The sequence below is a fragment of the Camelina sativa genome, chromosome 14, assembly GCF_000633955.1.
Source record: "Camelina sativa cultivar DH55 chromosome 14, Cs, whole genome shotgun sequence".
Taxonomy (NCBI): Eukaryota; Viridiplantae; Streptophyta; class Magnoliopsida; order Brassicales; family Brassicaceae; genus Camelina; species Camelina sativa.
The window spans coordinates 20829633-20855742 of NC_025698.1; the positions used below are offsets into that span (position 1 = coordinate 20829633).

General features: G+C 39.1%; 3 protein-coding genes across 3 annotated transcripts; 1 reads left to right on the forward strand and 2 right to left on the reverse strand.

The window, feature by feature from the left end:
- Positions 6986–9800, reverse strand: LOC104742090 (serine hydroxymethyltransferase 7). The gene is made up of 4 exons (XM_010463055.2): positions 8617–9800; positions 7741–8146; positions 7559–7660; positions 6986–7462 (listed from the first exon to the last, which is right to left on the reverse strand). The coding sequence occupies exons 1-4, from the start codon at positions 9664–9666 to the stop codon at positions 7230–7232; spliced, it is 1791 nt and encodes a 596-aa protein (XP_010461357.1). The 5' UTR covers positions 9667–9800; the 3' UTR covers positions 6986–7229.
- Positions 19333–20106, forward strand: LOC104742092. The gene is made up of 3 exons (XM_010463057.2): positions 19333–19494; positions 19595–19751; positions 19844–20106. Coding segments are annotated over exons 1-3 (240 nt in total). The 5' UTR covers positions 19333–19412; the 3' UTR covers positions 19845–20106.
- LOC104742091 (protein GrpE) lies at positions 20096–22007 on the reverse strand. Its single transcript, XM_010463056.1, has 3 exons — positions 21700–22007; positions 21128–21610; positions 20096–20501 (listed from the first exon to the last, which is right to left on the reverse strand). Exons 1-3 carry the CDS (start codon positions 21922–21924, stop codon positions 20340–20342), a joined length of 870 nt encoding a protein of 289 aa, XP_010461358.1. The 5' UTR covers positions 21925–22007; the 3' UTR covers positions 20096–20339.

The following is a 26110-nucleotide window of genomic DNA, read 5'->3' on the forward strand; positions in this document are numbered from 1 at the left end:
CTTCTTAAACAACCCTTGAGGTACCAATATCACCTTATCCACTGTTTATACCATTTAGTTGCATGTTTTCTCTGTTTCAGTTCTTAAATTCTCTTTCAAATTTTTATTACACAAGGGACTGTGTAATTTAAGTTTGGGGGAAAGTATAAGACATCATTTAACATAGTTTGCTGTTTTCTTATTTTTATCAATATTTGCATTGCATCTAAGGCATAGAAAAACAAAAAAATTTAAAAAACATTTTCACAAAAATCTTTAAAAAAAACAGAGTGTTCATGTAGTTTGCATTGCATATTAGGATCTTGTTAGCATGTTTCATATAGGATCAAAGACCCATTTGTCCAGCCAAACACTTGTGTTCTGTCCATTCCCGATCGACTTCATCAAACCTTTCTCCAAGAACTCTTGACCAAACAGGATGCTCCGCCACGCATATGACGGCCTAGAGCCAAGTTGTGCCTCCATTAACGACGTTGTAGGGAAATATCTAGCTTTATACACCCGTGATAGCAGAGTAGACGGTGCATTCAACAACCGCCACGCTTGTTTTGCTAGAAGAGCTTGGTTAAACCTTCCAATGTCCTTGAACCCCAATCCACCATTAGACTTGGACTTACACATTTTCTCCCAGGACACCCAATGCATCTTATTCTTCTCCTCAGTCGCATTCCACCAGAAGTTGGCCATGGCACTTGTTATCTTTTGACACTGATGTTTCAAGAGGCGAGACAATGACATTGCGTACACTGGAAGTGCCATTGCCACAACTTTAAGAAGCACCTCCTTACCGCCCAGAGATAACGTTTTTTCATACCATCCTCGCAAGTGGGAGGTTAACCTATCAGTTATATAGGCTAACATATCCTTTTTCAAACCACTAAAGCACTGTGGGAGTCCTAAATAATTCCCAACACCTCCTACTTGCTCAATTCCTGTGAACAGTCCTATCACTCTCCTCATATACGAGTCTAGCTTCTTGCCAAAAGATATCGAATATTTTTGAAAGTTTATCTCCTCACCAGAAGCCTTCCCATACAATTGTAAGCATTGGAGGAGATTTAGAACATTCTGTGAGGCTAGCACGACATAGAAAGAGACTGTCATCGGCAAAAAGCAGGTGTTGTATTGATGGGCACGCTGGAGTAAGTTTGAGCCCCGTAAGCCGTCCTTCCTGTTCAGCTCTGTTCATGATATGAACAAGCGCCTCAGCAAAAAGAATAAACAGAAAAGGGGAAAGTGGATCCCCCTGTCGAATACCTCTCTCTGGCTTAATGAACCCATAATCCTTCCCATTGATAAGGACCGGGTACATACTGAGCGTACGCAACTCATAACCCATTGAACCCACTTAATATCAAATACAAGCTGCAACAACAATTCCTTCAAAAAAACCCACTCTACCTTGTCATACGTCTTAGACATATCTGTCTTGATAGCCAGAAACTCTTCATCACAACCATGGTTTGTCTGTAACGCATGAACTAACTCATGTGCTAGGAGGATATTATCTGATATGAGTCTACCTGAGATAAAAGCGCCCTGAGTATCAGACACAATCGAAGTTAGAATACGTTTCAGTCTGGGGCAGAGAACTTTCGATACTGTCTTGTTAATAACCAAGCATAAAATGATTGGTCGGAGGTTTGTCATTCTAGTAGGGTTCTGAATCTTGGGATCAGGAAAATCTGAGTAAAATTCCATTCTGACGGAAGAATCCCAGATTGGAAAAAATTTTGCACCTCGAACACAACTTGGGGTCCAACAATGTCCCAATATTCTTTGTAGAAATTACTTGACATACCATCTGCCCCTGGTGATGTCTCTCCATTGATACTGAACATGGCATTCTTGATCTCCACTGCAGTTACTGGTCGTGTAAGCTCTGCATTCATACTCGCAGTCATCCTCGGCAGCATCTCATTAAGAGCTTCATCAATATATTCTGGTGATGAGCACGTGAACATCTTTCTAAAATACTCCATGGCCACCTCTCCATTCGATCCTTCTGCAAATTGTTCTACACCATGATCATCAAAGAGTGATAAAATCTTATTTTGCACTCGTGGCCTTTGTACACTGCCGTGGAAGAACTTCATATTCTGATCCCCTCCCTGTAACCATCGTTCCCGAATCCTCAGCTCGATATGATTCGTCCATTTCCCATCGTAGGTCCTTCATCACTTGCATATTCGGGTGAAGTTTTGTACCTTCCTCCTCCAATTCATCGCGAACATGCTTGATACGTGTTTTGGAATTCATATTTTGCGATCGTTTCCAGCCTGCAATGGATCTTCGACAATCCGCTATTCTATTCATAATAGAGGTTTGTCCCGTAGCCTCACCTTTGGTCCAACCTTCACGGACCACCATGGCAAAGTCCGGTTTCGATATCCATCACTTGTTAAACATGAATCTCCCCGTCTTGGACATATTATCATTTGCACATCTTAAAAGGATGGCACTATGGTCAGATCCAATCCTTTCCAAATACTCTCCTTGCCCCCTTGGAAAAAGCTGGAACCAAGCTTCATTACCTAGAGCACTATCAAGGCAACACTGCACCCACATTTGTTGCGCTCCCCTGCCCATGACAACTTGTTACCTATGCGTGGGATCTCCCGTAGGCGATAGTCATGAATCGTATTCCTAAAAGGAAAAAAAAAAAGATGACTCTGCCCGTGCTGGTCCTCCCACCTTCTCCGAGTTGTTAAGCATCTCATTTAAGTCTCCAATCACCAGCCATATATCATCACGAACCACACCAATATCAATCAGTGAATCCCATACCCCTTGTCTTAAACCACTTACTGGATCATCATAAACACACGAGACATAGAAAGACAACGATACCATCCTTACTCGCACGTCTATGACTCTATGATCCGAAGTAAGTACTTCAACTTCATAATAAGCCTTCCAAAACAAAGCTAAACCTCCACTTAGCCCCACTGGATCCACAATATGGGCATTCTCATATCCCAATCCTCTCTGAACCTTTACTACATAGTCTCTGGAGTTTTTAGTCTCCAGGAGGACCATGAAATCTGGGAAATGTAGACGACGCATTTCCCTCAAATAAGGAATTGTCAAAGTGCCCCCCAATCCTTGACAATTTCAGCTCCAAAAACTTATATTGGGTTGGCAGTTCTTCAACCGGAACCGCCTTCTTCTCAACGCGTTTAGCGAGTTTTGATGAAACTTGAGCCTCCTCAGTAGCTTTATGTTTTGACAATACCTCGAGATACCGTAGCACCATGACTAAATACAGAGGAAGAAGCAGACACAACCGGTAGGGATTGACTTGGTCGTGATACACCAGCCAACTTTGACCTAAACTCTACCATAGTACCCGCAGCTGAAACCTCTACAACAGGAGATGAGGTTGAGTGTTTAAAATCAAACACCAGGCCTTTCCCTTTATCCATATCAGCGGTAAGATGAGCATGCTCCTCCAATCTTAGTAGGATTTTTTGACCATCAATGTCCCCCTCTAAATCCCAAACCGACTTGTGTACTCTCTCAATATGGATTTGTCTTTCTTTAGGATCAGATACAGATAAATACTGTCGCATCTCATCCAGGACTTCCTTAGCAATCTTCGGCTTCCCTGAAGCTGCATCAATTCGCACATCATCATCAATTAAAACCCCAAACAAAGGATCATCTCTGCTTATCCTTGGTACTAAACGTTGCGGACTCACCGTCTAACTTGGAACCCCTCCCATAGCAACAGGTTGCTGGTTTGAGGGATTCAGAGGACAACGAATTTTTTCATGGGTGAGCCGATGACATTGATAACACCTTTTCCGTATCCTCTCATATTAAATACCTATCTCGACGACTTCCCCTGACGGAAGCTGCAAAGCTCGTCGATTCTTCAAGGGTTTGTTGATATCAAACAAAACTCTAGCCCTTACATATCCTCTGCTCAGCGGCTTCAAAGGGTCAAAAGCGATATCCGTAACTCGCCCAATATACCCTGCCACCTCCTTAATTGTATTTACTTTAAGGTAATTAACCGGAATGTGACGAAGGCGAACCCACAAAGGAAGGACCTTGAGGAAATCACTGGGGGGTTCTCCACCCATCGTTCCAACGTTATACTCCAATCATTAAACGTCCATGCCCCAACTTGAAGAACTAATGATAAGTCCGCTTTTAAGTCAAAGATGAACTGAAACTTGTCATTGGGAAGAGCGATGCCTCTAGCTCTGTTGTACACACGCCACAACCTTGGCATCTCATGAATCATACTTGCCATCTTTTGGTTCTCCGGACAGAGTAATTGACAAATGATGCTACACTAGTTCCTAACACTTGAAGTGAACTTAGCATGATCTCTCAGCACAACCGGTTGATCCTCATCAATCGACATCTCCTTAAGCGCCTTGTCCAAAGCATACTCCATAACCGCAGGCTCCAAAACACTCAAAAACACTCTTATTTCTCTTTTTCTTCACGCAAATCAAACCAAAAAAATCACTGTAAAGGGAGGCGGCGCAAGAAAAAGATAAAACTAGGTCAAAAAACACAACCCACCTTCAAGATTACACCGTATAACACCAAATATTCTTTCCAAATCCGGCGAAAAAGAAAGATTTTCCCCGTAACTCAATTTCTTCCACTAGAGATGAAACACTCTAGTTGAAAAAGCGTGTCCTTAGCCCTTCCTTGGGTCTTTAAATTGACATGTTTTTAGATGTTAAACATGGTTTAAGCATCAAAATTACAATTTCGATTGGAGACGTATTTTTACAGAGGAAAAAAAAGTTTGTGTAGTTTTATAAAGGATAAAGTTTTTGATGGTGTTATATCAAGAGCCAAAAAGTTTGGCGGGAGGGGGGAGGTGGGGAAAGCTGAGAATAATATAATTATAGGGGGAAAAAACTGCCAACCCCGTCTTTTATGGTCGGAAAGTTGTGGAGTTCATTTTTTTTTCTTTCAAGTTGTGTCGTTCTTATCTATCCAATATTTTTTGCACATAGTTGTACGCACATATATATGCTGATGGAAAATGTATGATGGTCGAAAAGAGAAAAGGGGTAATAAGATGGGATACCACTAAATATGAGTGACCATTCATGATAAATGCGGCTAAGTTATATTGTATTTTCTGTCTCACTCTTTCAAAATCCCAAATTGGTGGCCAAGTGTATTCGATCATTTTTCTATTTTGGTTACAACCCTAATCGTAGCCACAAAGATTTTAACGGGACTAGTAACTGTCCGAAAGCATGTCCTCCTCCAAATACAGCAGAGTGATTTGGCTCTAACAAATTAGAAGACATTTTTTTTTGCTAAGAATGTAAAATATTTCATTAAAATGAAAAACAGTTAAGGTTTACAATCGATGATTATAGACCTAAGTTAATGGTCCCATGGCAAAAAAGATAAAAACATGGAAGCATAAGAAAGTAACCAAAGTTTTCGGTCCATCTACTCAATCATAGCGAAAGAACTACCAGAGTAAAATGAAGCGATGACGATTTTGTTGTTCTTCATAGATGTGTTGCAAAAAGAGAAGGGCAACTGCAAATTGTGACCACCGAGTTGCAGAAGACACTTAGCTCTAGAAGCCTTTCAAAGGTAAAGAACTCCAAATCATGGCTCACATTCTCTCCCCTCAAAATGTGAGTGATTCTTCAATCAAATCCATAAGCTTTCCCTGACCGAAACCTCACAAGACAAATTATGCTAACAGTGTGTGCTCCCTCTACCAAGCTCATTCCCCGAATTCGGCTAGCGCAGAGCAAGAATAAAATCAATTCACCACCACACCAAAAGCCATTAGCCTTACTCGCTCCTCTATAGCACAATCTTAACGCAAGCATGAGGCATCACGCAGAGCATAACAAACTTCTACCTTGAGACAACAACAAAAGCAAACCACAACAAAACCAGGCCTTGAACGAAACCAAAAGTCTTGGTATGCATGTAACGTTCTCAAATGGTGACGAAAGCTAGTTACCACCGTTAACTAAATCATCATCAAATCAAACACTACATCAGCCACGCGAGAGAACAAAAGAGCATCCGTAAAGACAAAAGAACTTGACCTGCCACGAGGAAACACTCTCCTAATAATCCTACCACTGTCCACGAGCAGAAGATGCCAACAGAGAAGTGCTTCTCCCAAAAGTCAAGGCTTGTTAGCTGTCCTCGAAGCGGATATTCCCGTCAGAGAGCAGCCCACAACCTCCGGTAGACACAAGTCAAAGCGCAACGGTTAGTCCAAGAGAAGACTTGGAAAATGCGAGTCCTAGGTAGGCGAAGAAGCGAAACCACAGCCCCGCCGCCGGAAACGCCAGGAAAAAGGAGATCTACAAGTAGATCTACAAAAAAAAATTTGCTCCGCCGCTTGAGATGTGAGGCGCTAGGGAAGGAAGACGAGCCTCCGCCTTGGTCTATCGTCGTCTACAAGCAATAGAGGCAGAGAGCAAGAACTTCCAACCACCGAAAACGGCCGAAACGCACAGTGGACCTTCAACACTCGCCGCGAGAAACATGGCCGAAACAAGACCTCCGATTACTTCAAGTGCACAAATGGAATCAGACAGAGAGATCCTAGAGCCCTCTCACGACACCGGTCGCAACCGGAAACCGGAGAGGCAAGCAATTGATGGTGAGTTTGCTGCTTTTAATGAAGAGAAAGAGAGGAAAGTCGCCCGCGCGTGAGTCCACTCGCCCGACTTTTTGGTTTTCAATTAGAAGACATGCTTTCAAACAAGATGTGTACATAGGTTTTGGAAGTATCTAAATTGTTATAGGTCTTCTGTCTAACTTACTCTCTATGTCACAAAAAGTGTCACTATAGAGATTATCATTAACCCAAAGCTAACTCTTCTTTAGACTAAGTTTTTTAATTTATCCATAACCCAAAGCTATTTGTTCAATCTAAATCAATAATCAATTATTAAATAGAAGCATACAAGTATATAATTCAAAGTTTTTACTTTTAAGAAAGCTTTTAATTTTAAAAGAAGACTTCAGTAACTTTGTTGTAGATCATCCCCACCTATCAAAATGTGTACAGAAATTACAATGGAAAATATGCAAAATCAATCCCAACCAAGATAAATATATATATTTACTCTAATTTACAAGATAGAACTCAAAGAAAAAACAATGCCCCCAGAGAGAAGGAAAATTCAACTATAAAGAAAGCTGTTGGCTGGAGTATTTTCCCTTTTTTTTTTTAATTTTTTTTTGTGTGTGTTTTTTTTCTTCTTTCATTCAATTCGAACAAGAGAAGCAGGCATCTCATACTGCAACGCAAATGCTTCAACTCGGTTTCTAAGCTCAGATATGTCTTTGTTGGTGCATAAACTTTTCACAAACTCCTTGTGTGACTTCACATGCTCTCTCTGCAACGCACTCGCTATTTGAGCTGCCTTTATCAGAAAATCCGCTATTGTCTCGAAATCAGACTCTATACAGCCTCTGGTTGTCATCGCAGGTGTCCCTATTGACAAAAAAAAAAAGAAAAAAAAAGAGGTTCGATATGAATAACAGCTCACTACAATTTTTTCAAAATGCCAACCAATCGATCTGTGCTTACCTATTCTTACACCTCCCGGAGATATTGTACGATTATCCCCAAATATAGCAGTCTTGTTCAAGGTTATATGGCACATCTCGCACACTTTCTCGTAGACTTTCCCTGCAAAACAGACACAAAACATAATCGAACAAAACAATAACTTTGGATCGATGCGTGGTAAGGTTGAGTGATTCTAGTACCTGTTAAGCCCAAAGGAGTGAGATCCCACAGCAACAAATGATTGTCAGTGCCACCAGTAACCAGTCTGCATTTTCTTCTAAGCAGAGCAGCTGCTAAAGCTTGGGCGTTTTTCTTCATCTGTTGTATGTAAGCTTTATACTCTGGAGTGGCCACTTGTTTCAAGGCAATGGCAAGAGCTGCGATATGGTTGTTGTGAGGACCTCCTTGTAGCGATGGAAAAACAGCAAAGTTGATCTTTTCCTCTAAATCATAGTGCGTGGAAGTGTCACAATGACTAGAGTGATGGCTCTGCTTTCTTATCTTTGGGCCTCTCCTGTAGAAGATGATACCTCCTCTAGGACCACGTAGACCTTTGTGGGTAGTGGAGGTAACTATGTCACAGTGATCAAATGGATTGGAGCATTCCTGAGATTATAAGAAGAAAAAAGTAGCAAACCAAATTCAGAAACAAAAACACCTTGAGCAGAATCATAACAAAAGTCGACATATCAGAATAGTTTAGAAGCAATTCGTTACATATATTAACCGACACACCAATATCAAGTAATCATATACGTGACAACGTGCCTATTTGTTCTCATTTTCTTAAAAGTAAACCTTACTGTCCACAAAGTATAAGAAGCATCTAACTACTAATCATTTAAAAGTCACCACAGAAAAGGACTTTTGCCTAGAAAGTAGTAAAACCAGCTAATGGTTGAATAGAACATCCATAACACAAACACAGAATATGAATGAATACATAGCCTAATCGAAAATTTATAATACTAAATGTCAGTTTTACCTAAGTGCTAGACATGCAATCTAAACCATGGAGAAATAAAGAGAGAATCAACACAAGAATACGAAGTGGTAGTAGTTGATGGATTCCAAACCTTAGTCGCCACAAGACCGCTTATATGAGCCATATCACACATCAAAACAGCTCCACACTTGTCTGCAATTTGTCTAACCCTAGCGAACTCCCAGTCCCTAGGATATGAACTCCCTCCACAAATAAGAATCTTGGGGCGGTAATCAAGCGCCTTATCTTCAAGCTTATCATAGTCAATATACCCAGTTTGAGGATTCACTTTATAAGGAAAGCTCTCAAAGAAGATGGACGTAGCCGAAATCTTCTTCCCAGCTGGAGTACAATAACCATGACTCATATGACCTCCAGAAGGAGAATCAAGCCCCATAATCCGTTCACCGGGCAACAAAAGTCCCGTATACACGGCAAAATTAGCAGAGGTACAAGAATACGGCTGTACATTAACACCCCATTTATCAGATTCAAGACCAAACGCAGTAAGAGCTCGTTCAATACACAGATTCTCAATCTGATCAATATATTGATTCCCAGTGTAGTACCTCGCACCAGGCATGCCTTCAGAGTATTTATTCGTCAAATGACTTCCCAAAGCCTCCATAACAGCTCTACACACAAAATTCTCAGAAGCAATCAACTCAATCCCTTTGACTTGTCGTTGCTTCTCTTTCTCTATAAGCTCGTGTATATCAGGATCAGCCAAATGAAGAGGCTGATCACCCCAAGCTCGTACAGCAGCACGTCTCGATTCCAGATCTGTATCACCACCACCAGTCGAACTCCTCTTCGGATGCTTCGCTTGTGTTAATAAAAGTGGACAATCTCGTTGCCTTTTGAGACACATGTGGTGACCTAAGATTCTGAAATGCTCGTCCTCTTTCTGATCTCCTCCATCTTTCTTCGGCTCTTCCACGGTGATCTTCTCAACCTTTTGCTCGAGTAATTGCAACGGAATCGGAGAAAAAGTTGTTGGTAATGATCGGAAACTTTGATCGACTTGTAGGTTAATCGAATCGTCAGCAATCGGAGCTCTTGGAGACGGAGTTGGAGTCATTGATGCGTGGGAACAACCAAAACCTAGTGAAAAATTAGATTGAGAACGACTCAAATCCATACAATTGAAGAGGATGATGATTGATTTTTTTTTTCTTTTTTTTTTGCCCAATTTAGGGTTTCTTTAAAGACCTAATCGTGTTTTTCTTTTTTTTTGTTGGTTCGGTGGATTTGAGGAGAGGAGAGAAAGAACAAATAAATGAGTCATATGAACGCGGAGATGAATGAGTTTTCGGGGGGAGATGACCGGGTACTGGTAAAAGAGAGCTCTGTATCTGGACGCTTTTTGTGGTATGATTAATTTATACGGTGGATTTTGCTAACCGGTACAATTAGGAACGTGTCAATTTTAATAAAGATTGGCGGGGAAAAAAGGTTGTTTCCCTAATCTGGCCACAAAAGCTAGATAGGTTCATTTTGACCGATTTAAAGGTTTTTTAGGTTATAAAAACTACAAGCATAATATTATGCAAGTTGAAACTTTTGATCTGATATGAAGTGTATCCTACATAAATCTAGCTTAATAAAAAAAGTAGAGTACTATTTCGGTTTTTTTTTCATAACATACTAACAATACTAACATATCTGTAATTTTCTTTTTATGTTTACCATATATCGTATGAATGTTCTTATAAGTCTTATTTTATTCATTCAATTCGTTAATTTGTTTTTGTTTTTATGCAATTTTTAATAATCTTAACAAGGATTTTTATATGAAAAAAAATTATTCAAGATGAATGTTTTTNCAAATATCTCTTATTATGCAAGTTGAAACTTTTTGATCTGATATGAAGTGTTTCCTACATAAATCTTGCTTAATAAAAAAAAGTAGAGTACTATTTCGTTTTTTTCGTAACATACTAACATATCTGTAATATTTTTTTTATGTTTACCATATATCGTATGAATGTTCTATAAGTCTTATTTTATTCATTCAATTCGTTAATTTGTTATTATTTTTATGCAATTTTTAATAATCTTAACAAGGATTTTTATATGAAAAAAATTATTCAAGATGAATGTTTTTATTATGCAAGATGAACTTTTTGATTAAGTTTGTCTTACTTAAGTTTTGCTTAATGTAGACTATTGTTTCGTCTTTTTAGTATCATACTAATTACTAACATAACGATAATATTTTCTCATTTTCTCCATATATTGTATTTACTTTCTATTAGTCTCATTCTACTCATTTAACTTTTTTTTTTCAACACTTTTAATTGATTAGCTTAAAACAATCAAAGGTGTTCTACCTATATTTTACATGCCAAATTATCTGTTTTAGTATTATCCTGACGAGAAACTAAAATTCATGAAAATTAAAGAAGCTCTGCTTATCGTTCTGAATCTCTTCTAAGTATATTGAAAAGACAGGGCACTCAGTTGAAAAATACATCAACTTCACCAAATCTGAACAGTCAGTTATGAACACCACATCTCTCTTGTTTGCTTCCATCATACACTTCATCGCTCACACTAGTGCTTTCACCTCTACGTGTAAAGCCGATAAACCAAGACGGAGATTTGCAGCCCCCATGGTTGGCGAGGGGTCTTCACAATGAGAACAATACCACCCTATTCCTGAAAAAGTATCAGTTTCCTTCCAAGAACCGTCAATGAAACACCTGTATCCTGAATAAATCGTGGATTGGATGGGACCAACAAGAGGTTGGTGAGACTCATGTAGGAGTGCCAATTGAGCTATAGTCCAGGTCTTTTCCTCACTCTTTGCAAGTTGTATAACATCTCTTGGATCTTAATCCAGGGCCTCAAAAACCTTTTCGTTCTGAGCTTCCTAGATATTCCATATCAACGACGAAAACATTGAATGTTGACATCCTTCGGCGTTCGCCAGAAAAGATAGTCCATATTCGCATAAAGCGATTCCGAAGGGAAAACTCATGAAACCATTGGGATCTGAGATAGTGTCCATGTTTGAAGAGCTAGAAGACATAGAAAAATTGCATGATTTATTGTTTCCTGATGATTAACACACCTAGAACACCCAGGATCACACCTTATACCTCTACTCATTCAATTCATTTGTTTCATTTTTGTATACAATTCTGAAATATCTGGACAAGAATTTGTATACAAAAAAACTTCAAATCTTTATCAAATTATATTTATAATTTCATCAAAGCGATAATCATATTTTCTACACCTCCAAATCATATCTAGGATAAATTCGACAAATCATCCACTTCATCTCTCACACACTCAAAATTTGTTTATTAATAGAACATAAAACGAATGAGATTTAACACAAATATAATTTTATTTGTGTATGTATGTTTAAAATCTACACTTAAGCAATATCAACTTGTCAAGTAATAAACTTTTCATAAGTGATGTTGAAGGTAGTGAAATCTTAAATGAAAATTGTCAGAAAACTAAATAATCAAAAGATAAATTGAAAAAAACCATTGGATTTTTTTTTGGTTTACCAATCTTGAAGTTTTATTTTAATACCATTTTGATTGGTAAACCAAAAAAATCCACTAAGCGGGATGCGTTTTCAATTTTTGGTAAAACTTCAAGATTGGTAAACCACAAGAGTGGGATGCGTTTTTGAAACACTAAGCGGAAAGAAAACAAAAATATCCCCAGAAACTAAAGCCCAAAAGAGGGAAACTACACCCAAACGAGGGAAACTTATACAAAAAACAAACTACGGAACCTAAAGGAACCACTAATGGAATAGTCTCAATTAAGCCCAAACATGAGAACCACAGAGAAGGCTAGTTGAAGTAGAATGAATCGCGAAACCTGATAGAGAGTTTGACGAAGGAAGATGAACGCACTAGCTCAATAAAGACGACCAAACCAACCTTCTAGCCAAACCGGAGGAAACCCAAACAAGTGAGTAAATTGAACCATCCACAATTTGCAATAATAGGAACCCAATTTAATACTCAGCCATGGAAGGGCAATCAGAGACGAACCACAAGCAAAATCCAAAACAGATTACCAAAGCAGAACAAGTCAACCAGGCTAACAACCAAATCAAAGAAGAGAGGCCACAAAAGAGCTGATACCGGATTGCACAAAAAGGCCAATTCGTAGATTAAGGACCTCTAAATCCAAAGATCTAGCCTAAACCAACTATTAGATCATCCTAAATAAAGAAAAACATAAGTGATCAAACAACATAAAAACCAAAGCCAAGTCACTCAACACAACCAAGAGAGGAGGAACCCAAAAACAATGAGGTCGTTGTCGCAAAACCAAAGAGAACTTCAAAGTGAATCCTAAATAAATAAAAACATAAGCGATCAAACAACATAAAAACCAAAGCCAAGTCACTCAACACAACCAAAAGAGGAGTAACCCAAAAAACAATGAGGCCGTTGTCGTAAAACCAAAGAGAACTTCAAAGCGAATCAGGGATACAAGATGTTGACTAAATACAAGCCTCAAACGAAACAGAACCACCGCAAAGCCAACAAAATCCAAGAAAAGGCTCTTTAGATCCACCTTGAAAGCAACCGAAACATGCAACAAGTCCCCACCGACTCACCATCAAATGAGAATAGAGCCGATGAGCTAGGATGTCGAGACATTTGAACCAGATCGGGAACATGATACCTCCATGACCAGATCGGAAAGACGAGAATGAGCCACCGTGGAATGGATCCATTTTTAAACATCAACAATCAGCCACAAGTCCTCCAAGATAGTCATTACACCGAAAAAAACTATCATCACCGAGAGGAAAGGAAAAATGGTGGAGACGACGAAGATGAGGATTGACAAAGCTAGGGAAAAAAACACGGCCAACCTAAACCGAGAAAAAACTGGAACCGACGATGATGTTGTGGAAGCCATCCATTGCCGGCCAACAGAAAGAAACTCTTGATTGACGGCTAGGTCGAACGCTTAATTTCTTTCTCTCCTGAAAAACTTACAAACACTTACATAAACAGACGCATTAGAGTAAATAAATTTTAGCGCCCAAAAACAAAAAATAAAGTAAATTAAAACAGAAAAGAATACATGCTGATGAGAGTCGAGGCGATTGCAAAAGAGATTCTGACGGTTATTAGAGCCGGTGTGGGGTGGTTCCGCTTATCCCACGTTCGAGCGGTTTCCTCCGTCAGAGTAGGCTTTACTTTGCACGATGTAGCGGTTCCTCATGAGCGATCCCACCTATATATTTGGGATCAAATTGGGTTTTTTGATTATCTTACAAATCGAAAAACCCTCATTCAAATTTTCTTCCGATTTTACCCAATTCGAGATATCATGGCGGATAACATTCATAGGGCGATCCAAAACATTGATCTGGGGATTGATGATCCTCCTGTTGCCCTCCCCTCAATGGTGGTCCAACAAGCGGCAGCGGCGAATCGATTATGTCCTTGGGCGACCCTTTATGCCCAGGAAACAAGATGTTCGTCAAATTATCAATGCTCTCCACGCTATTGGGGGCTCGTTGGTTTTGTCCGTGGCCGAATTGTTGAACAACGTCGGTTCCAGTTTATCTTTCCTTCGGAGGAATCTCTTGAAATGGTGTTTCACCGTGGTCCATGGGCATTCGCGGATCGTATGCTTGTCATCCAACGCTGAACCCCGGAGATGGACCCAAACCTTCTCAACTCTATACCATTTTGGATCCAGATAAAGGGCATTCCGTTCCAATATCTTAATTTGGCGGTTATTGATATCATTGCTCTATCTCTTGGTGAGCTTCTTGAAGTGGAGTTTGACGAAGCAACAATATCTCGAGTTCAGTTTGTTTGTGTCCGTATCAACTGGAATGTTGATAACCCCATACGCTTCAAACGCAATTACCAATTCACTGCGGGTGTCAACACGACTTTGAGATTTTTCTATGAGCGGTTACGGGGTTTCTGCGAAGTGTGTGGTATGTTAACTCACGATTCAGGACGTTGCTTGATCCAGAATGGTGGGCCGGATAACCCAGATGATGACAATGATGATGATGATGATGAAGGTCCTGAGATGGTTGGTAACCAAGGGGTCCATATCCAAGAACTTGGAGAAGATGGCCAACCAATTCAGGATGCAGAGGAAGCAGCAGGCTTTGAGAACCAAGTGGTTGACCAGCATCATGAGGAAATAAACAATGCCAACCAGGGAAATGAGGCCATTGACAATGATTCTGAACTTTCAGACATTGATCTCGACCACAACTCCATTACCAAGATTGATGAACCAGAAAACTTTCCATTTGGCGAGGAAGTGTCAAGGAGAGAGGACTACCACCATTTCACACGCTCTATATATCCAGACCCGAAGATCATGGAAGCAGTTGAGAAGGAACAAGATGATCACATGAGGGCGAAAGGTAAAGACAAACGAGAAGACTACGTTGAGATTTTTGAGGACGGAGAAATGTCAAAGATGAAGACCACTGAAATTGGTGAGACTAGTGGATCTACATCCGCTTCCAACCTGATTAGAGGCGCGGTGGGCCCTAAACCACCATTTCCACCATGAGGACAGCCTGCTGGGACTGTCAGGGTTTCGGCAATGACCCTACAGTTCAATGCCTAAAGGAGATAAGTCGTAAACATCTTCTGGACATTATTTGCCTTTCAGAAACAAAGCAGAAAGATCCCTACATCATGGAAAAAGCTGAAGTATTGGGATTTTAGCACTTGGTTACCGTTCCTCCAATAGGTCTCAGTGGCGGTCTAGCTATTTTATGGAAAAGCTCAGTTGATGTTGTAGTTCATTTTAAATCCTCTCATCTAATCGATTGTACAATTTCCTTTAATGAAAGCAGTTTCTACTTTTCTTTTGTGTATGGCCATCCTCACCCATACTATCGAAATGACTTGTGGGAACGTCTTGAAAGATTAGCTAACACCCGGAGTGATCAACCTTGGCTTATCATGGGAGATTTCAATGAGCTTCTTAGTAATGATGAAAAAAGAAGTGGAAGATTACGACCTGAGTCTTCTTTCCAAGATATGAGAAGAATGGTACGCCATTGTGATTTTACAGACCTGAAATCAGTTGGAGATAGATTCTCGTGGGCAGGTAAGCGAGGTGTTCATTATGTAGTAAGTTGCATGGACAGAACCATGGCTACACCAATTTCCAGCATCAAAACCTCAGTTTTTGGATTTTGAAGAATCAGATCACCAACCATTGATCACCAATATCTCAGACACCACAGAGATCAAGAAAGGATTTTTTTTCTCTTATGATGCTCGTTGCTACAGTAAAGAGGGTTTCAAAGACTCAGCTCTCAAATGTTGGAGAAGTATCAATAGTAGTAATGTTGGGGTAATGACTCAGAGGATAACTCGATGCCGCTATGAAATCTCTAAGTGGAAACGACGATACAGAACGAATGCAAAGGAAAGGATTAGCCTACTACGACACAGACTGGACAAAGGGATAGCAACAGGAAACATCAATCCTATAGAAAAATCTCGCTTATGAACATCACTGAATGAAGCCTATCTTGAAGAAGAATTCCACTAGAAGACTAAAAGCAGAAACACATGGCTAAATGTTGGAGACAGAAACACTGCCTATTTTCATAATATCACCAAAACCAGAAAAAGAGGAACAAAATCAACTCCATTCAAGACTCTCATGGTGAGATAAGAAGAAATGAAAAAGATATTGTTCAGATTGCTATACAGTACTTCCAGGATCTTTACACTTCACAGCCGATTTCCAACGAAAACACGAAGAATATACTACAAAATCTCCCGAGAAACGTCACTTTGGAGATGAACAACGCTCTCACACAAGAGGTCACAGAGGAAGAAATTACAAAGGCTGTTTTTTCAATTGGACCCCATTGCGCCCCAGCTCCTGATGGGTTTTCAGGTATTTTCTACCACCAATTCTGGAATGATATCAAGACTGATGTTACTAGAGAGATCAAAGGGTTTTTTTTCAGGAAACCAACCTTGATTGTCTCCACAATAACACTAATATCTGCCTCATTCCAAAAGTAGACAATCCCACCACAATGGCAGAATTCAGACCCATTGCCCTCTGCAACGTTAGCTACAAAATAATCTCCAAAATCCTAACAAACAGATTGAAGACGATTTTTTTAGACGTAATCTCAGAGAATCAAGCGGCTTTCATCCCAGGCAGAGTTATCACAGAAAATCTAATCATAGCTCATGAAGTCCACCATGCTTTACCGGTACGTAAACGACAAGCAAAGTCCTACATGGCCGTAAAGACGGATATAACCAAGGCTTATGATAGATTGGAATGGAGTTTTCTGGAAGTAACAATGAAAAGTATGGGTTTTGATCAGAAGTGGATAGGTTGGATAAGGGCTTGTGTGTCATTAGTTAAGTATTCAGTACTGATAAATGGAAATTCAGTGGGTTACATACAATCGGAGAGAGGAATCAGACAAGGGGATCCCTTATCCCCTTATCTTTTCATTCTTTGTGCAGAGGTTCTAAGTCATTTGGTCACCCAATCTGCTGAGGCAAGGAAACTACAAGGTATCAAAGTTAGCAATGGAGGTCCAGCAATAACTCATTTACTATTTGCGGATGATTCTCTTTTCTTCACCTTGGCGAACGACAAGTCCTGTCAAGCTCTGAAACAAATATTCTCATCTTATAAGCAAGCATCTGGTCAGGCTATAAACCTCAATAAATCTTCAATAACTTTTGGAAGCAAGGTCAGTTACTCAGTTAAGAGAAGGATAAGACACAAATTTTTGGGTATACACAATGAAGGGGAGGCAAATATCTTGGTTTCCCAGAACAATTTGGCTAGAAAAAAGCGGAAATGCTACAATTCATACTTGAGAAAGTACGGGCTATAACTCAAGATTGGCATAAACAATACTTGTCACCAGCTGGTAAAGAGGTACTTCTCAAATCCATAGCACTAGCCATGCCAATTTTCTCGATGAATATTTTTAAACTACCGCTGGAAATCTGTGAGGAAATAAATGGTATTGTCGCAAGATTCTTGTGGGGCACAGATGAAGATCACAAGAGTATGCACTGGTTTGCTTGGAACAGGTTGAGTCTACCTAAAAAAGAAGGTGGGTTAGGTTTCAGAGATTTAGAAAATTTCAATACAGCAATGCTCAGCAAAAAAACGTGGCGTATTCTACATCATCCACAATGTCTAATGGCAAGGGTACTACGTTCTCGCTACTTTGAGGATACAAACATTCTCAATGCAACAGACAAAGCAAAATCGTCTTATGTTTGGAAGTCAATCTTACATGGAAGAGATCTTCTAAGAAAAGGGATGAGATACATCATTGGTGATGGATCAACGGTCAGTACCTGGATAGACCCATGGCTACCTACCCACCCACCCCCCGCCACCCCCGAGAGCACCAAGAAAAAAGAACGAAGATGTGAACAACCAATGGGTTAAGGATCTTTTTAATGAAGACAAAACTAACTGGGATGAAGACAAAATCAGGGAAGTGGTACACGAGAATGATGTCCAAACCATATTATCCCTTAAAATATGTAATGATGCAGGTAATGATCTCCTGGGATGGCATTACACTAAGTCAGGCATCCACATAGTTAAGTCAACTTACTGGGTATCAACACACACATCAGAACAGATCATAATTCCACCTCCAGGAAATGCAACTATCAAAGCATCAATATGGAAACTTTCTATTTCTCCGAAGTTAAAACACTTCGTTTGGAGATTACTCTCCGAAGCATTAGCCACAGGTTCAGAACTGCGAAAAAGACATATAAGCAATCAATCTCTATATCGGCGTTGCTGTAAAGAAGAGGAAACCATTAATCACTTATTTTTTTGGATGTGATTATGCTCAAGCTACCTGGAGGGCATCAGGCTTTCCATGTACAAGATTACTCAACCAATCGCTAACAGTGGAAGAAAAAATACAAGAGATCTTAACATTGAGCGGCAGCACAGAAGTTGGTAGTTTGATGCACCATTTACCATTTTGGATTCTATGGCGTCTGTGGAAGAATAGAAACTTGATTACCTTCCAAAGAAGATTTATACATTGGAGAAGCTGTGTGTACCAAGCTAAAAGAGATGCTAAAGAATGGATCGCGGCCATAATATTCAAAGAGAACGTAAGAGACGAAACTAACAACTTAGAAGGAAGAACTATACGAGAAACAGATACAAGGATTGAACTAGGGTGGATAGGATGCAACTTTGACGGATCTTTCCAAAACACAGAATCGAGAGCAAAGGCAGGATGATTACTAAGGAACAGTGAATGATCTTACATAGAATCGGGACATGCCACTGCTGCAACAACAAACACCCCATTGGAGAGCGAATTTCAAGCTATGGTTTTAGCAATGGAACATGCTCACCATCTTGGAATCAAGAAACTACATATGATAGGTGACAACAAGGAACAAATCAACCTTCTAAACAAAAAGGGACTTAACTTCCCAGTCTACAACTGGATCCGAGAGGTTAAAAAATGGAGCAGAAAGTTTGATGGGATCAGATTCAGCTGGACACCGAGGGAAAAAAAACAAATGTGCTGATCTTCTTGCAAAAAAAGCTTCTTCAACAACTGCATCAGTAATTTATCACAGATTTGTACCACCTTTTTTAATGTTTTACCTACATTGTAATTTATTTCATGCTTATTAATAAAATCATTAAGAGTTAAAAAAAAAAAAATTAAAAATTAAAAATAAACCTTCGAATCATCCAAAAGCCCAGTGGGCTATAAAGGCCCATACTCGTTTTAGACAATACCAAAAGACCTGATCTAAGAGCAAAGCTCCTTTTGAAAAATCGGCATATGGGGTATATCTTCTTCCTCTCGTAATTAAAAAGAAATCTAAGGACTTGTGATCGATAGCAGCTTCGTCCATGGATTTCCTTGACAATCTCTTCTTCTTCCTCGTACGTCCGCTTCTGGCCATCTCATTCGTCGTCTGCTTCATCGCTCTTTGTACTCTCTCTCTCTTTTAAACTTTAAAGTATTTGATCTTTAGGGCTTTGAGAAGATGAAGTATTTGAATTTTGACTTTTTTTTTTTCTTTTTTTTGCAGGGTGGTTTCTGGCCTGGAAGCTTGTACTGAGCCATGTTCCTTTGGTTCAAGAGATCTTTGGCTTGAGGAAAAAAACTATTAAACCCAAACCTGAATCTCGCGGTCGAATCTCCAAATTCTACAAAAGTATCAGTTCTCAGAATCCTGTTCCCATATGGTAAAATAAAATTAGCCCTTCTTTACCCTTTAGTTTTTATTAAATCCTCAAGAAATGTGAACTTTTCTTATTTTAACTCATTTTTTTCTTAGAGATTGTGAATTTCCGGAACTTCCAAAACAAAATGACCAAGTAAGGGATTCAATGCCTACAATACAACAATCCCAGGGAAGATTCAAGTTAAATGCTTCTTAGACATTTTAAGGGATGATTGATGTTGACTCTTTTTGATGGGATGTGTGCAATGTAATGTGCATTTTGTATAGTGTGGAGTATTTCAAGCACAAAAATCTTACTTGGATACAAGTCTCTTCATATGATTCTAAATTGTTGCGAGAGAGATACGTTGAAATAATGATGTTTTCACCAACATAGATCACATGCTAGAACAAAGAAATCAAAGCTATGAATCCAAACCATGGCTAACCAAGTTGTGTAAACTATGAATCGTAATCTCAGCAGCCAAAGAACTTTCCCATTCAGACATAAGCTGCTGCGTCTTTCTTATCCCTTTGATAGGTGAATAAAATATGGACTGACACTGAAAATTTTACCCAACATCAAGACTCAAGCAGAAGGTGTTATCTCCTACGCAGCTGAAGGAGTCTTCTTGTTGGCGGGTCCTAAAGAGACTTTAACCTTTGCTGGTCTCAGAACACGATCTCCTAGAAGGAATCCCCGGTTCAGCTCCTCGGTTATTACCCCTGCTTTAACAGTCTCAGATTCTTCTCGTGATATAGCCTCGTGCAACTACAACAATAAAGAGTTATTGATAAGTCACTCAAAATCCCAAAAACAACAAACATTATACTCTCATCTGAAAACACCCTTTACGTATCCAGCCGCTTTATCACTCACTGGCATACAAAGATCACATAACTGAGTTGTGTAAACAACAATTAATTTCTTCATTATCATCACTCACTAGTACAAAAGAATCATGTAGCCAAGATGTTAATAATACAAAGCCTTGTACTTCATTTGGCCAGCACAATCACTAACTCTGTTACCAATTTCCCAACCTCCTACAGTAGATAAGAGCCTTCTTAGTGATGCAACAAAGAGCTGCTATGATTTCAAAAAACTCAACTGATTCATCTGTGCTAGTGAGTAATATAGCCTTGTGCAACAACAACAATAAAGAGTATTTTAACCACTAAAGACCACCCAAACACAACAAAAAACATAATCCTCTTATCATCACTCACTGCACCGAAGAATCATGTAACCAAATAGCTAACATAAACCCTTCTACTACATTTGGAAAAACACAATGACTGAATCCTGTTACCAATTCCAAGTAGGGTTCTATGATGATAAGAGCACACTATTAGTGATGCAACATTATTCAATTCAAAAAAAGCTTTTCAACTTACCAAAGGATCAAAGGGCTTCCCAACAGTTGCAATAGCAGCAACACGAAGATGTCTTAAAACCTCAACGAACTGCCTATAAATCCCCTGATAACTCGTATCGATCTTCTTCTCCTTATCAGTATCAACTTGAACCTGAAGCTTAGCTTTCTCGAAACTATCAATAATTGGTAAAAGACTCTTCATAATCTGAACTTTTGCATTAGACTCTGTACTAAGCCTATCTTTATCAAGCTTCTTCCTTGTATTCTCAAAATCAGCAGTCAATCGGATTTTCATCTCTTTCTCTGAAGCTATCTTCATTGACAATGACAAAACCTTCTGATCCATTTTGTTCTTCTCCTTGTCGATTTTACAAAACATGGTTTCGATTTCTGCGACTGAGGTTTCGTCTCCATTAAAAAGAGCTTCTTTATAAACCCTAATTAGGGTTTTCACATCTGTTGGGTACTTTGAATTCGCTTCTTCACTATTATTATTATTAGTCTACGAATCATAAAGATTCCCAAATTAGAAGAAAGCTGATGAATTTCAAAAATCAAAGAAGAACTAAATGGAGAAGAAGAAGAACTTACAGAAGAAGAAGCTTGGTGAGCAGAGAGAGATGCTACGTAGCTGCTTCGATTGTTTGGATACAAGATTGGGAATCTTCGATTGGGTTTCGAATTCAATGGAGATGGTGAAGGTTTGCCATGGAAATGAAGGTTTCGTAGGGGAAGTGTTCTCCATGAAGAAGAAGAAGAGGCAGGTACGGTGAAGCAAGGAGAAATTGAAGGATCAATTACGAAAGAAATCGCCATTATCGGATTGTAGAGAGATGTGAGCTATGCACCGGTCAAGACAAAGGTTCACTTCATACAATTTTTTTTTTTTTTTTTTTTATCTTCCTAATCATACCTCCCTAAATTTATAATGGGCTGTTCCTTTGGTGGCCGCAAGTAGGTGCGACTGCGGCAGATGCAAATGTTGCTGTTCGTTTGGTCACCGCAAGTAGTTGCGGCATGACACAGCGGTAGATGCAGCGTTTGGCGGTTAAAAATTTTGGACGCTGATTAAATTCGACGTCAACCACTAAAAAGTTGCGATATATATGATAAATGAGAAAAATACTCTTGTTTTCTTCAAAAAATTACAAACCCACTAACCCTAAATGAATTGTCGTCTTCTTCGTTGTCGGTCGCCACCATGGTTCTACTTCCTTCTTTTCTAAGCTTTGCCATCTCTATCTCTCTTTGGGTTTGCCAAGACCTTCCACAAACAAACCCACAAATTTACTCTATATCTATAGATGCAACCTTCCAAAACTGGAACCTGATAGAATCATGGCCTTAAAACTCAATACCGTGGGCAATAACTGGAGTAAAATCGAAAACAGATCGAATCTGGTAACCATCAACAACATTTTAACAAATCTACTAACAGATACTCTAATAGACATTATTATCTCCGATTTAAAAGATAATCTCGTAATGACGAGCTCACCGGAATTAGGGGTACCACCCAATCGCAATCTCGATAAACCACCACCGGAATTAGGTTTACCACCCATTCTTGATTCCAACTAACCATCATCGGACCAGAAAAACCCTCTCTCTGCCTCGCACCATCATCCAGTAAATCCATCTCAGAACCTAGAAAAAATCGTCATTACATTCGATGTCGGACCACTTTTTTGTTTTTTATTAACGTTGTTAAGATTTTTTAAAAACAAATATCCTCTTTAAATATAAAAGTTTAAAAAGTGTTTTTAAAGTTTATAGCGTAACATGGATAGTAACTGTAACATCCGCGAACCAGAAATTCGATTTCTGGTAGGGGTGTCGATCGACACTCCTAGTGGTGTCGGTCGACACCATTCGTGGTGGTCAAATCGGTTCGATTTTAATCGTCTGGTTTGCGTGATTGGTTAGGAGAAGTCCTAAACTCGACTATTAAAAGGAAAAGTCGATTTCTTCTTTTTTCTTTAGCCGTTTCATTGTAGAGAGAAGAAGAAAGAGAGAGAGAAGCTTTCCAGTGAGTTTGGTTAGGTTTCTTGCTTGTTTTGGGGATATTTGTGCTTGGGGAGTGAGATCTAAGGCTAAGAACGTGGAAAGAGCTTGCTGTGGAGGTTTCTGGTCGTGGATTGGTCGTTTACCTCATTGATTGGCAAAGGTGAGTGCATGACCATGGCTTATCTAAGTTAAGATCTCTGTTTCTCTGATTTTGTGTGTTGTGTGGTTGTTTTCTTTGGATGTTTGTGGGTTTTTCGTAGCTCTTGAGGCTTGGATGCGTTCGTGTGTTCGTGTGGGACCAAAAGGAGAAGTTTGAAGGCGAGATTCGGAGGCTCTGTTCAAGGAAATCGCTGCTCGGCATCGGTGTCGGTCGAAACCAACGCGAGGACGACTCGAGAATTTAGCGAGCGTCGGTTGATGCCATGTGGAGGTGTTGGTCGATACCATGTGGAGGTGTCGGTCGACACCATTAGGGTTTTGGAAGTGTCGAGCAAGTGTCGGTCGACACCAGTTGGGGTGTCGGTCGACACCAGATAACCAATGTCGGTCGACACCTTCGGGGATTGGTCAACACCCTTCTGACAGCGACCGGTTTATGTCTTGTTACTTTGTGCATGTTCCTGGTTTGTTTTATTATTGTTGTTTGTGGCATGAGAGATCTTATTGCTTGTGTGTATAGCCCAATAGATGGAAGGATTGCCTCACTAAGTATTTCTGGTAATACTTACGCCTCTCTTTTGTGTTGTGGCGCAGGTAAATGCAAAGTGTGATCGTGGGATCCAGGTGATGAAGATGAGGATGTTCTAGAGGCTCGGTTGTTTGCTTTGTATCTGTGTTAGGATGCTAGAGTGGAACTTAGTGGTCTAGAATGGATGTTAGGAATGTAGTTTCATTATTGGTTATGTTCTAGATTATTGTTGGAATTGATGTTATGTTATTTCTTTGACGGTTATTGATTATTGGTGTTGTTTATTTATTGTTATCTATTGTTGTTGATGTTTGAGGGTAGGTTGCTAGTGAATATGGGATCACTAGATATTAGGTTATTAAAAAAAAAATATACCGGTCAGGTTGTTTCAGTAACTATTACTCATAGACTCAATCAAAATATTTAAAAGGTTTGATATGTTTTTAAGCTGTATTTATAAAGTATGTAATAATATTGTACACACATATGAATGTAATTTTTGTATGTTTTTATAAGTTTAAACACAAATTTGGATACATATCAGATTTTTAGAAGCATTTATAATAAAAAAATTAGAAATTTGGAAAATGGGTACTTTGAAATTCTCCCAAAAAATATTTTTTTTTTGTAAAGCCACCAAATTTTGACAAATATGAGATGCAAGCCTAAAGAATAAAGGGCGAATTTGCTGTGTAACCAATAAAAAAAAATGAACGAAGAATATAGCATAATAAGGGCAAGTCCATCAAAGTATTTTAACAGTTGCTTAAGAGTTGCTAAAGTATTAGATGTGATTAAATTTAATTGTTTTTGTATGTTTTAGTTTAGAATCGTTGTTTAACTAAGATGTTTTTGGTATGTTTAGAAACTGGGGTGTGTCAGTTTCTGATTGGGTGAGAAAAAAATAAAATTTTCTTTTATTTTTTTTGTTAAGTAAATTTCTCTTTCATCTCTCTCTCGTCTCTCTCCTTTGTTCGACAGAGAAAACAACAAGACTCTCGATTTGGATTTTACCGGCGGTGATTCAGTCATCAATCATATTGGGTATTTTGCTTATGGGAGTGATGCATGCAGGAAATTTGTTGTGAAGAAGGACATGATCTTGGTTCATCGATCCGGCAGCCCTTGGTTGACCCAATCGGATCTTAAATCTCCGATTAAATCTCCAACGGAGTAAGTTTTTTTTCTTGGTCATAGTCTTATTGATTTCCTTTGGATCGACATGCATCAGAGTTTTAGGGATGTGAGAAGAAATTAGGTTTCAAGAAATTAGAATCGATTTTAGCAAAGTTTGAAGGTGATAAAATTGATTTATGGTTTTATGATAGGAAGTTGTTAACTGGTAACAAGTCAGCTGAAGATTACGGGTTTGTGAGGTAGTTTGTTTCTGGTTTCTCAGTTTTACTTCATTCGTGATATATGTTGCATCTAAGCACTACCAATTGCTCGCAAAGTGATTGATATAACATATGTTTCTGTTTTGTTTAACGAGATACGTTGTATTTAGTAACAAACAGATATAAAAGTGTTAGCCTAACCGCTATATAGAGTTTCTTTCGATCTTTAACCTGCTTCACTGAGTCTTTACCGTCCTTGGTCTGTCGTAGAACAGGAGATCCTAAGGTGTGATGCTGCTTACCATTGTTATTGCCAACCTCCTCCACACAAGTGAGCATAACAATTTACTTTGTTTGGCCAGTTTAGGATTTGCAGATGAAATTTCCTATTAAAAATTATGTTGATCAGTTTTGTTCACATCTGCTTTCTAATGTAACAGGTGGTTTTTATCATATACTTGTTGTGATGCTTTTGGTTTTTATCAGTTTTGTTCACGTCATGTATGCTTGAAGGTATTATTATTTTAAGCTAAACAAGTGTTATCAATAACTTTAACATGACCTTCAATTTTTAATGCGACTCTTGTTCTGCAAACATGACGCCTCTTTAGTGTTGCATTAACCAAGTTCCTTATCTTGTATAGGTGTATAGGGATTCAGAATCAACTCCAATGGTTTTAGGTTATTCTGTCAACGATGTGTGCATTGCCATTGCGATGGAATAAGGTCCGTCCTTATTTTACTGTTGCAACATAGTTATCTCTGCAACATAGTTATATACTACACTCAACTATTTTGTTGTTTTTGTCATTTCTGCAGCTCTAGCAGCCACATAAACACGGATGTTGGCAGAAGCCACATAAAGACGGTAGGTTGGAGCCCTTGGTCTCTTCAATCGGTATGTCACTTGTCTTTTTTGGTCTTTCGGCTATTTGCATCATAAATTTGTATCATTAAATTGTACTAGAAC

Excerpts from the sequence above, each read along its gene's own strand:
- LOC104742090 (XM_010463055.2), bottom strand. The coding sequence starts at position 9,666 with ATGGATTTGAGTCGTTCTCAATCTAATTTTTCACTAGGTTTTGGTTGT. Across the intron at positions 8,147-8,616 it reads GCGGTCTTGTGGCGACTAAG|GAATGCTCCAATCCATTTGA; the intron begins GTTTGGAATCCA and ends TTATAATCTCAG. Across the intron at positions 7,661-7,740 it reads CACTCCTTTGGGCTTAACAG|GGAAAGTCTACGAGAAAGTG; the intron begins GTACTAGAATCA and ends TCTGTTTTGCAG.
- LOC104742092 (XM_010463057.2), top strand. The coding sequence starts at position 19,413 with ATGGATTTCCTTGACAATCTCTTCTTCTTCCTCGTACGTCCGCTTCTG. Across the intron at positions 19,495-19,594 it reads CGTCTGCTTCATCGCTCTTT|GGTGGTTTCTGGCCTGGAAG; the intron begins GTACTCTCTCTC and ends TTTTTTTTGCAG.
- LOC104742091 (XM_010463056.1), bottom strand. The coding sequence starts at position 21,924 with ATGGCGATTTCTTTCGTAATTGATCCTTCAATTTCTCCTTGCTTCACC. Across the intron at positions 21,611-21,699 it reads CTCACCAAGCTTCTTCTTCT|ACTAATAATAATAATAGTGA; the intron begins GTAAGTTCTTCT and ends TATGATTCGTAG. Across the intron at positions 20,502-21,127 it reads GGAAGCCCTTTGATCCTTTG|TTGCACGAGGCTATATCACG; the intron begins GTAAGTTGAAAA and ends TTATTGTTGTAG.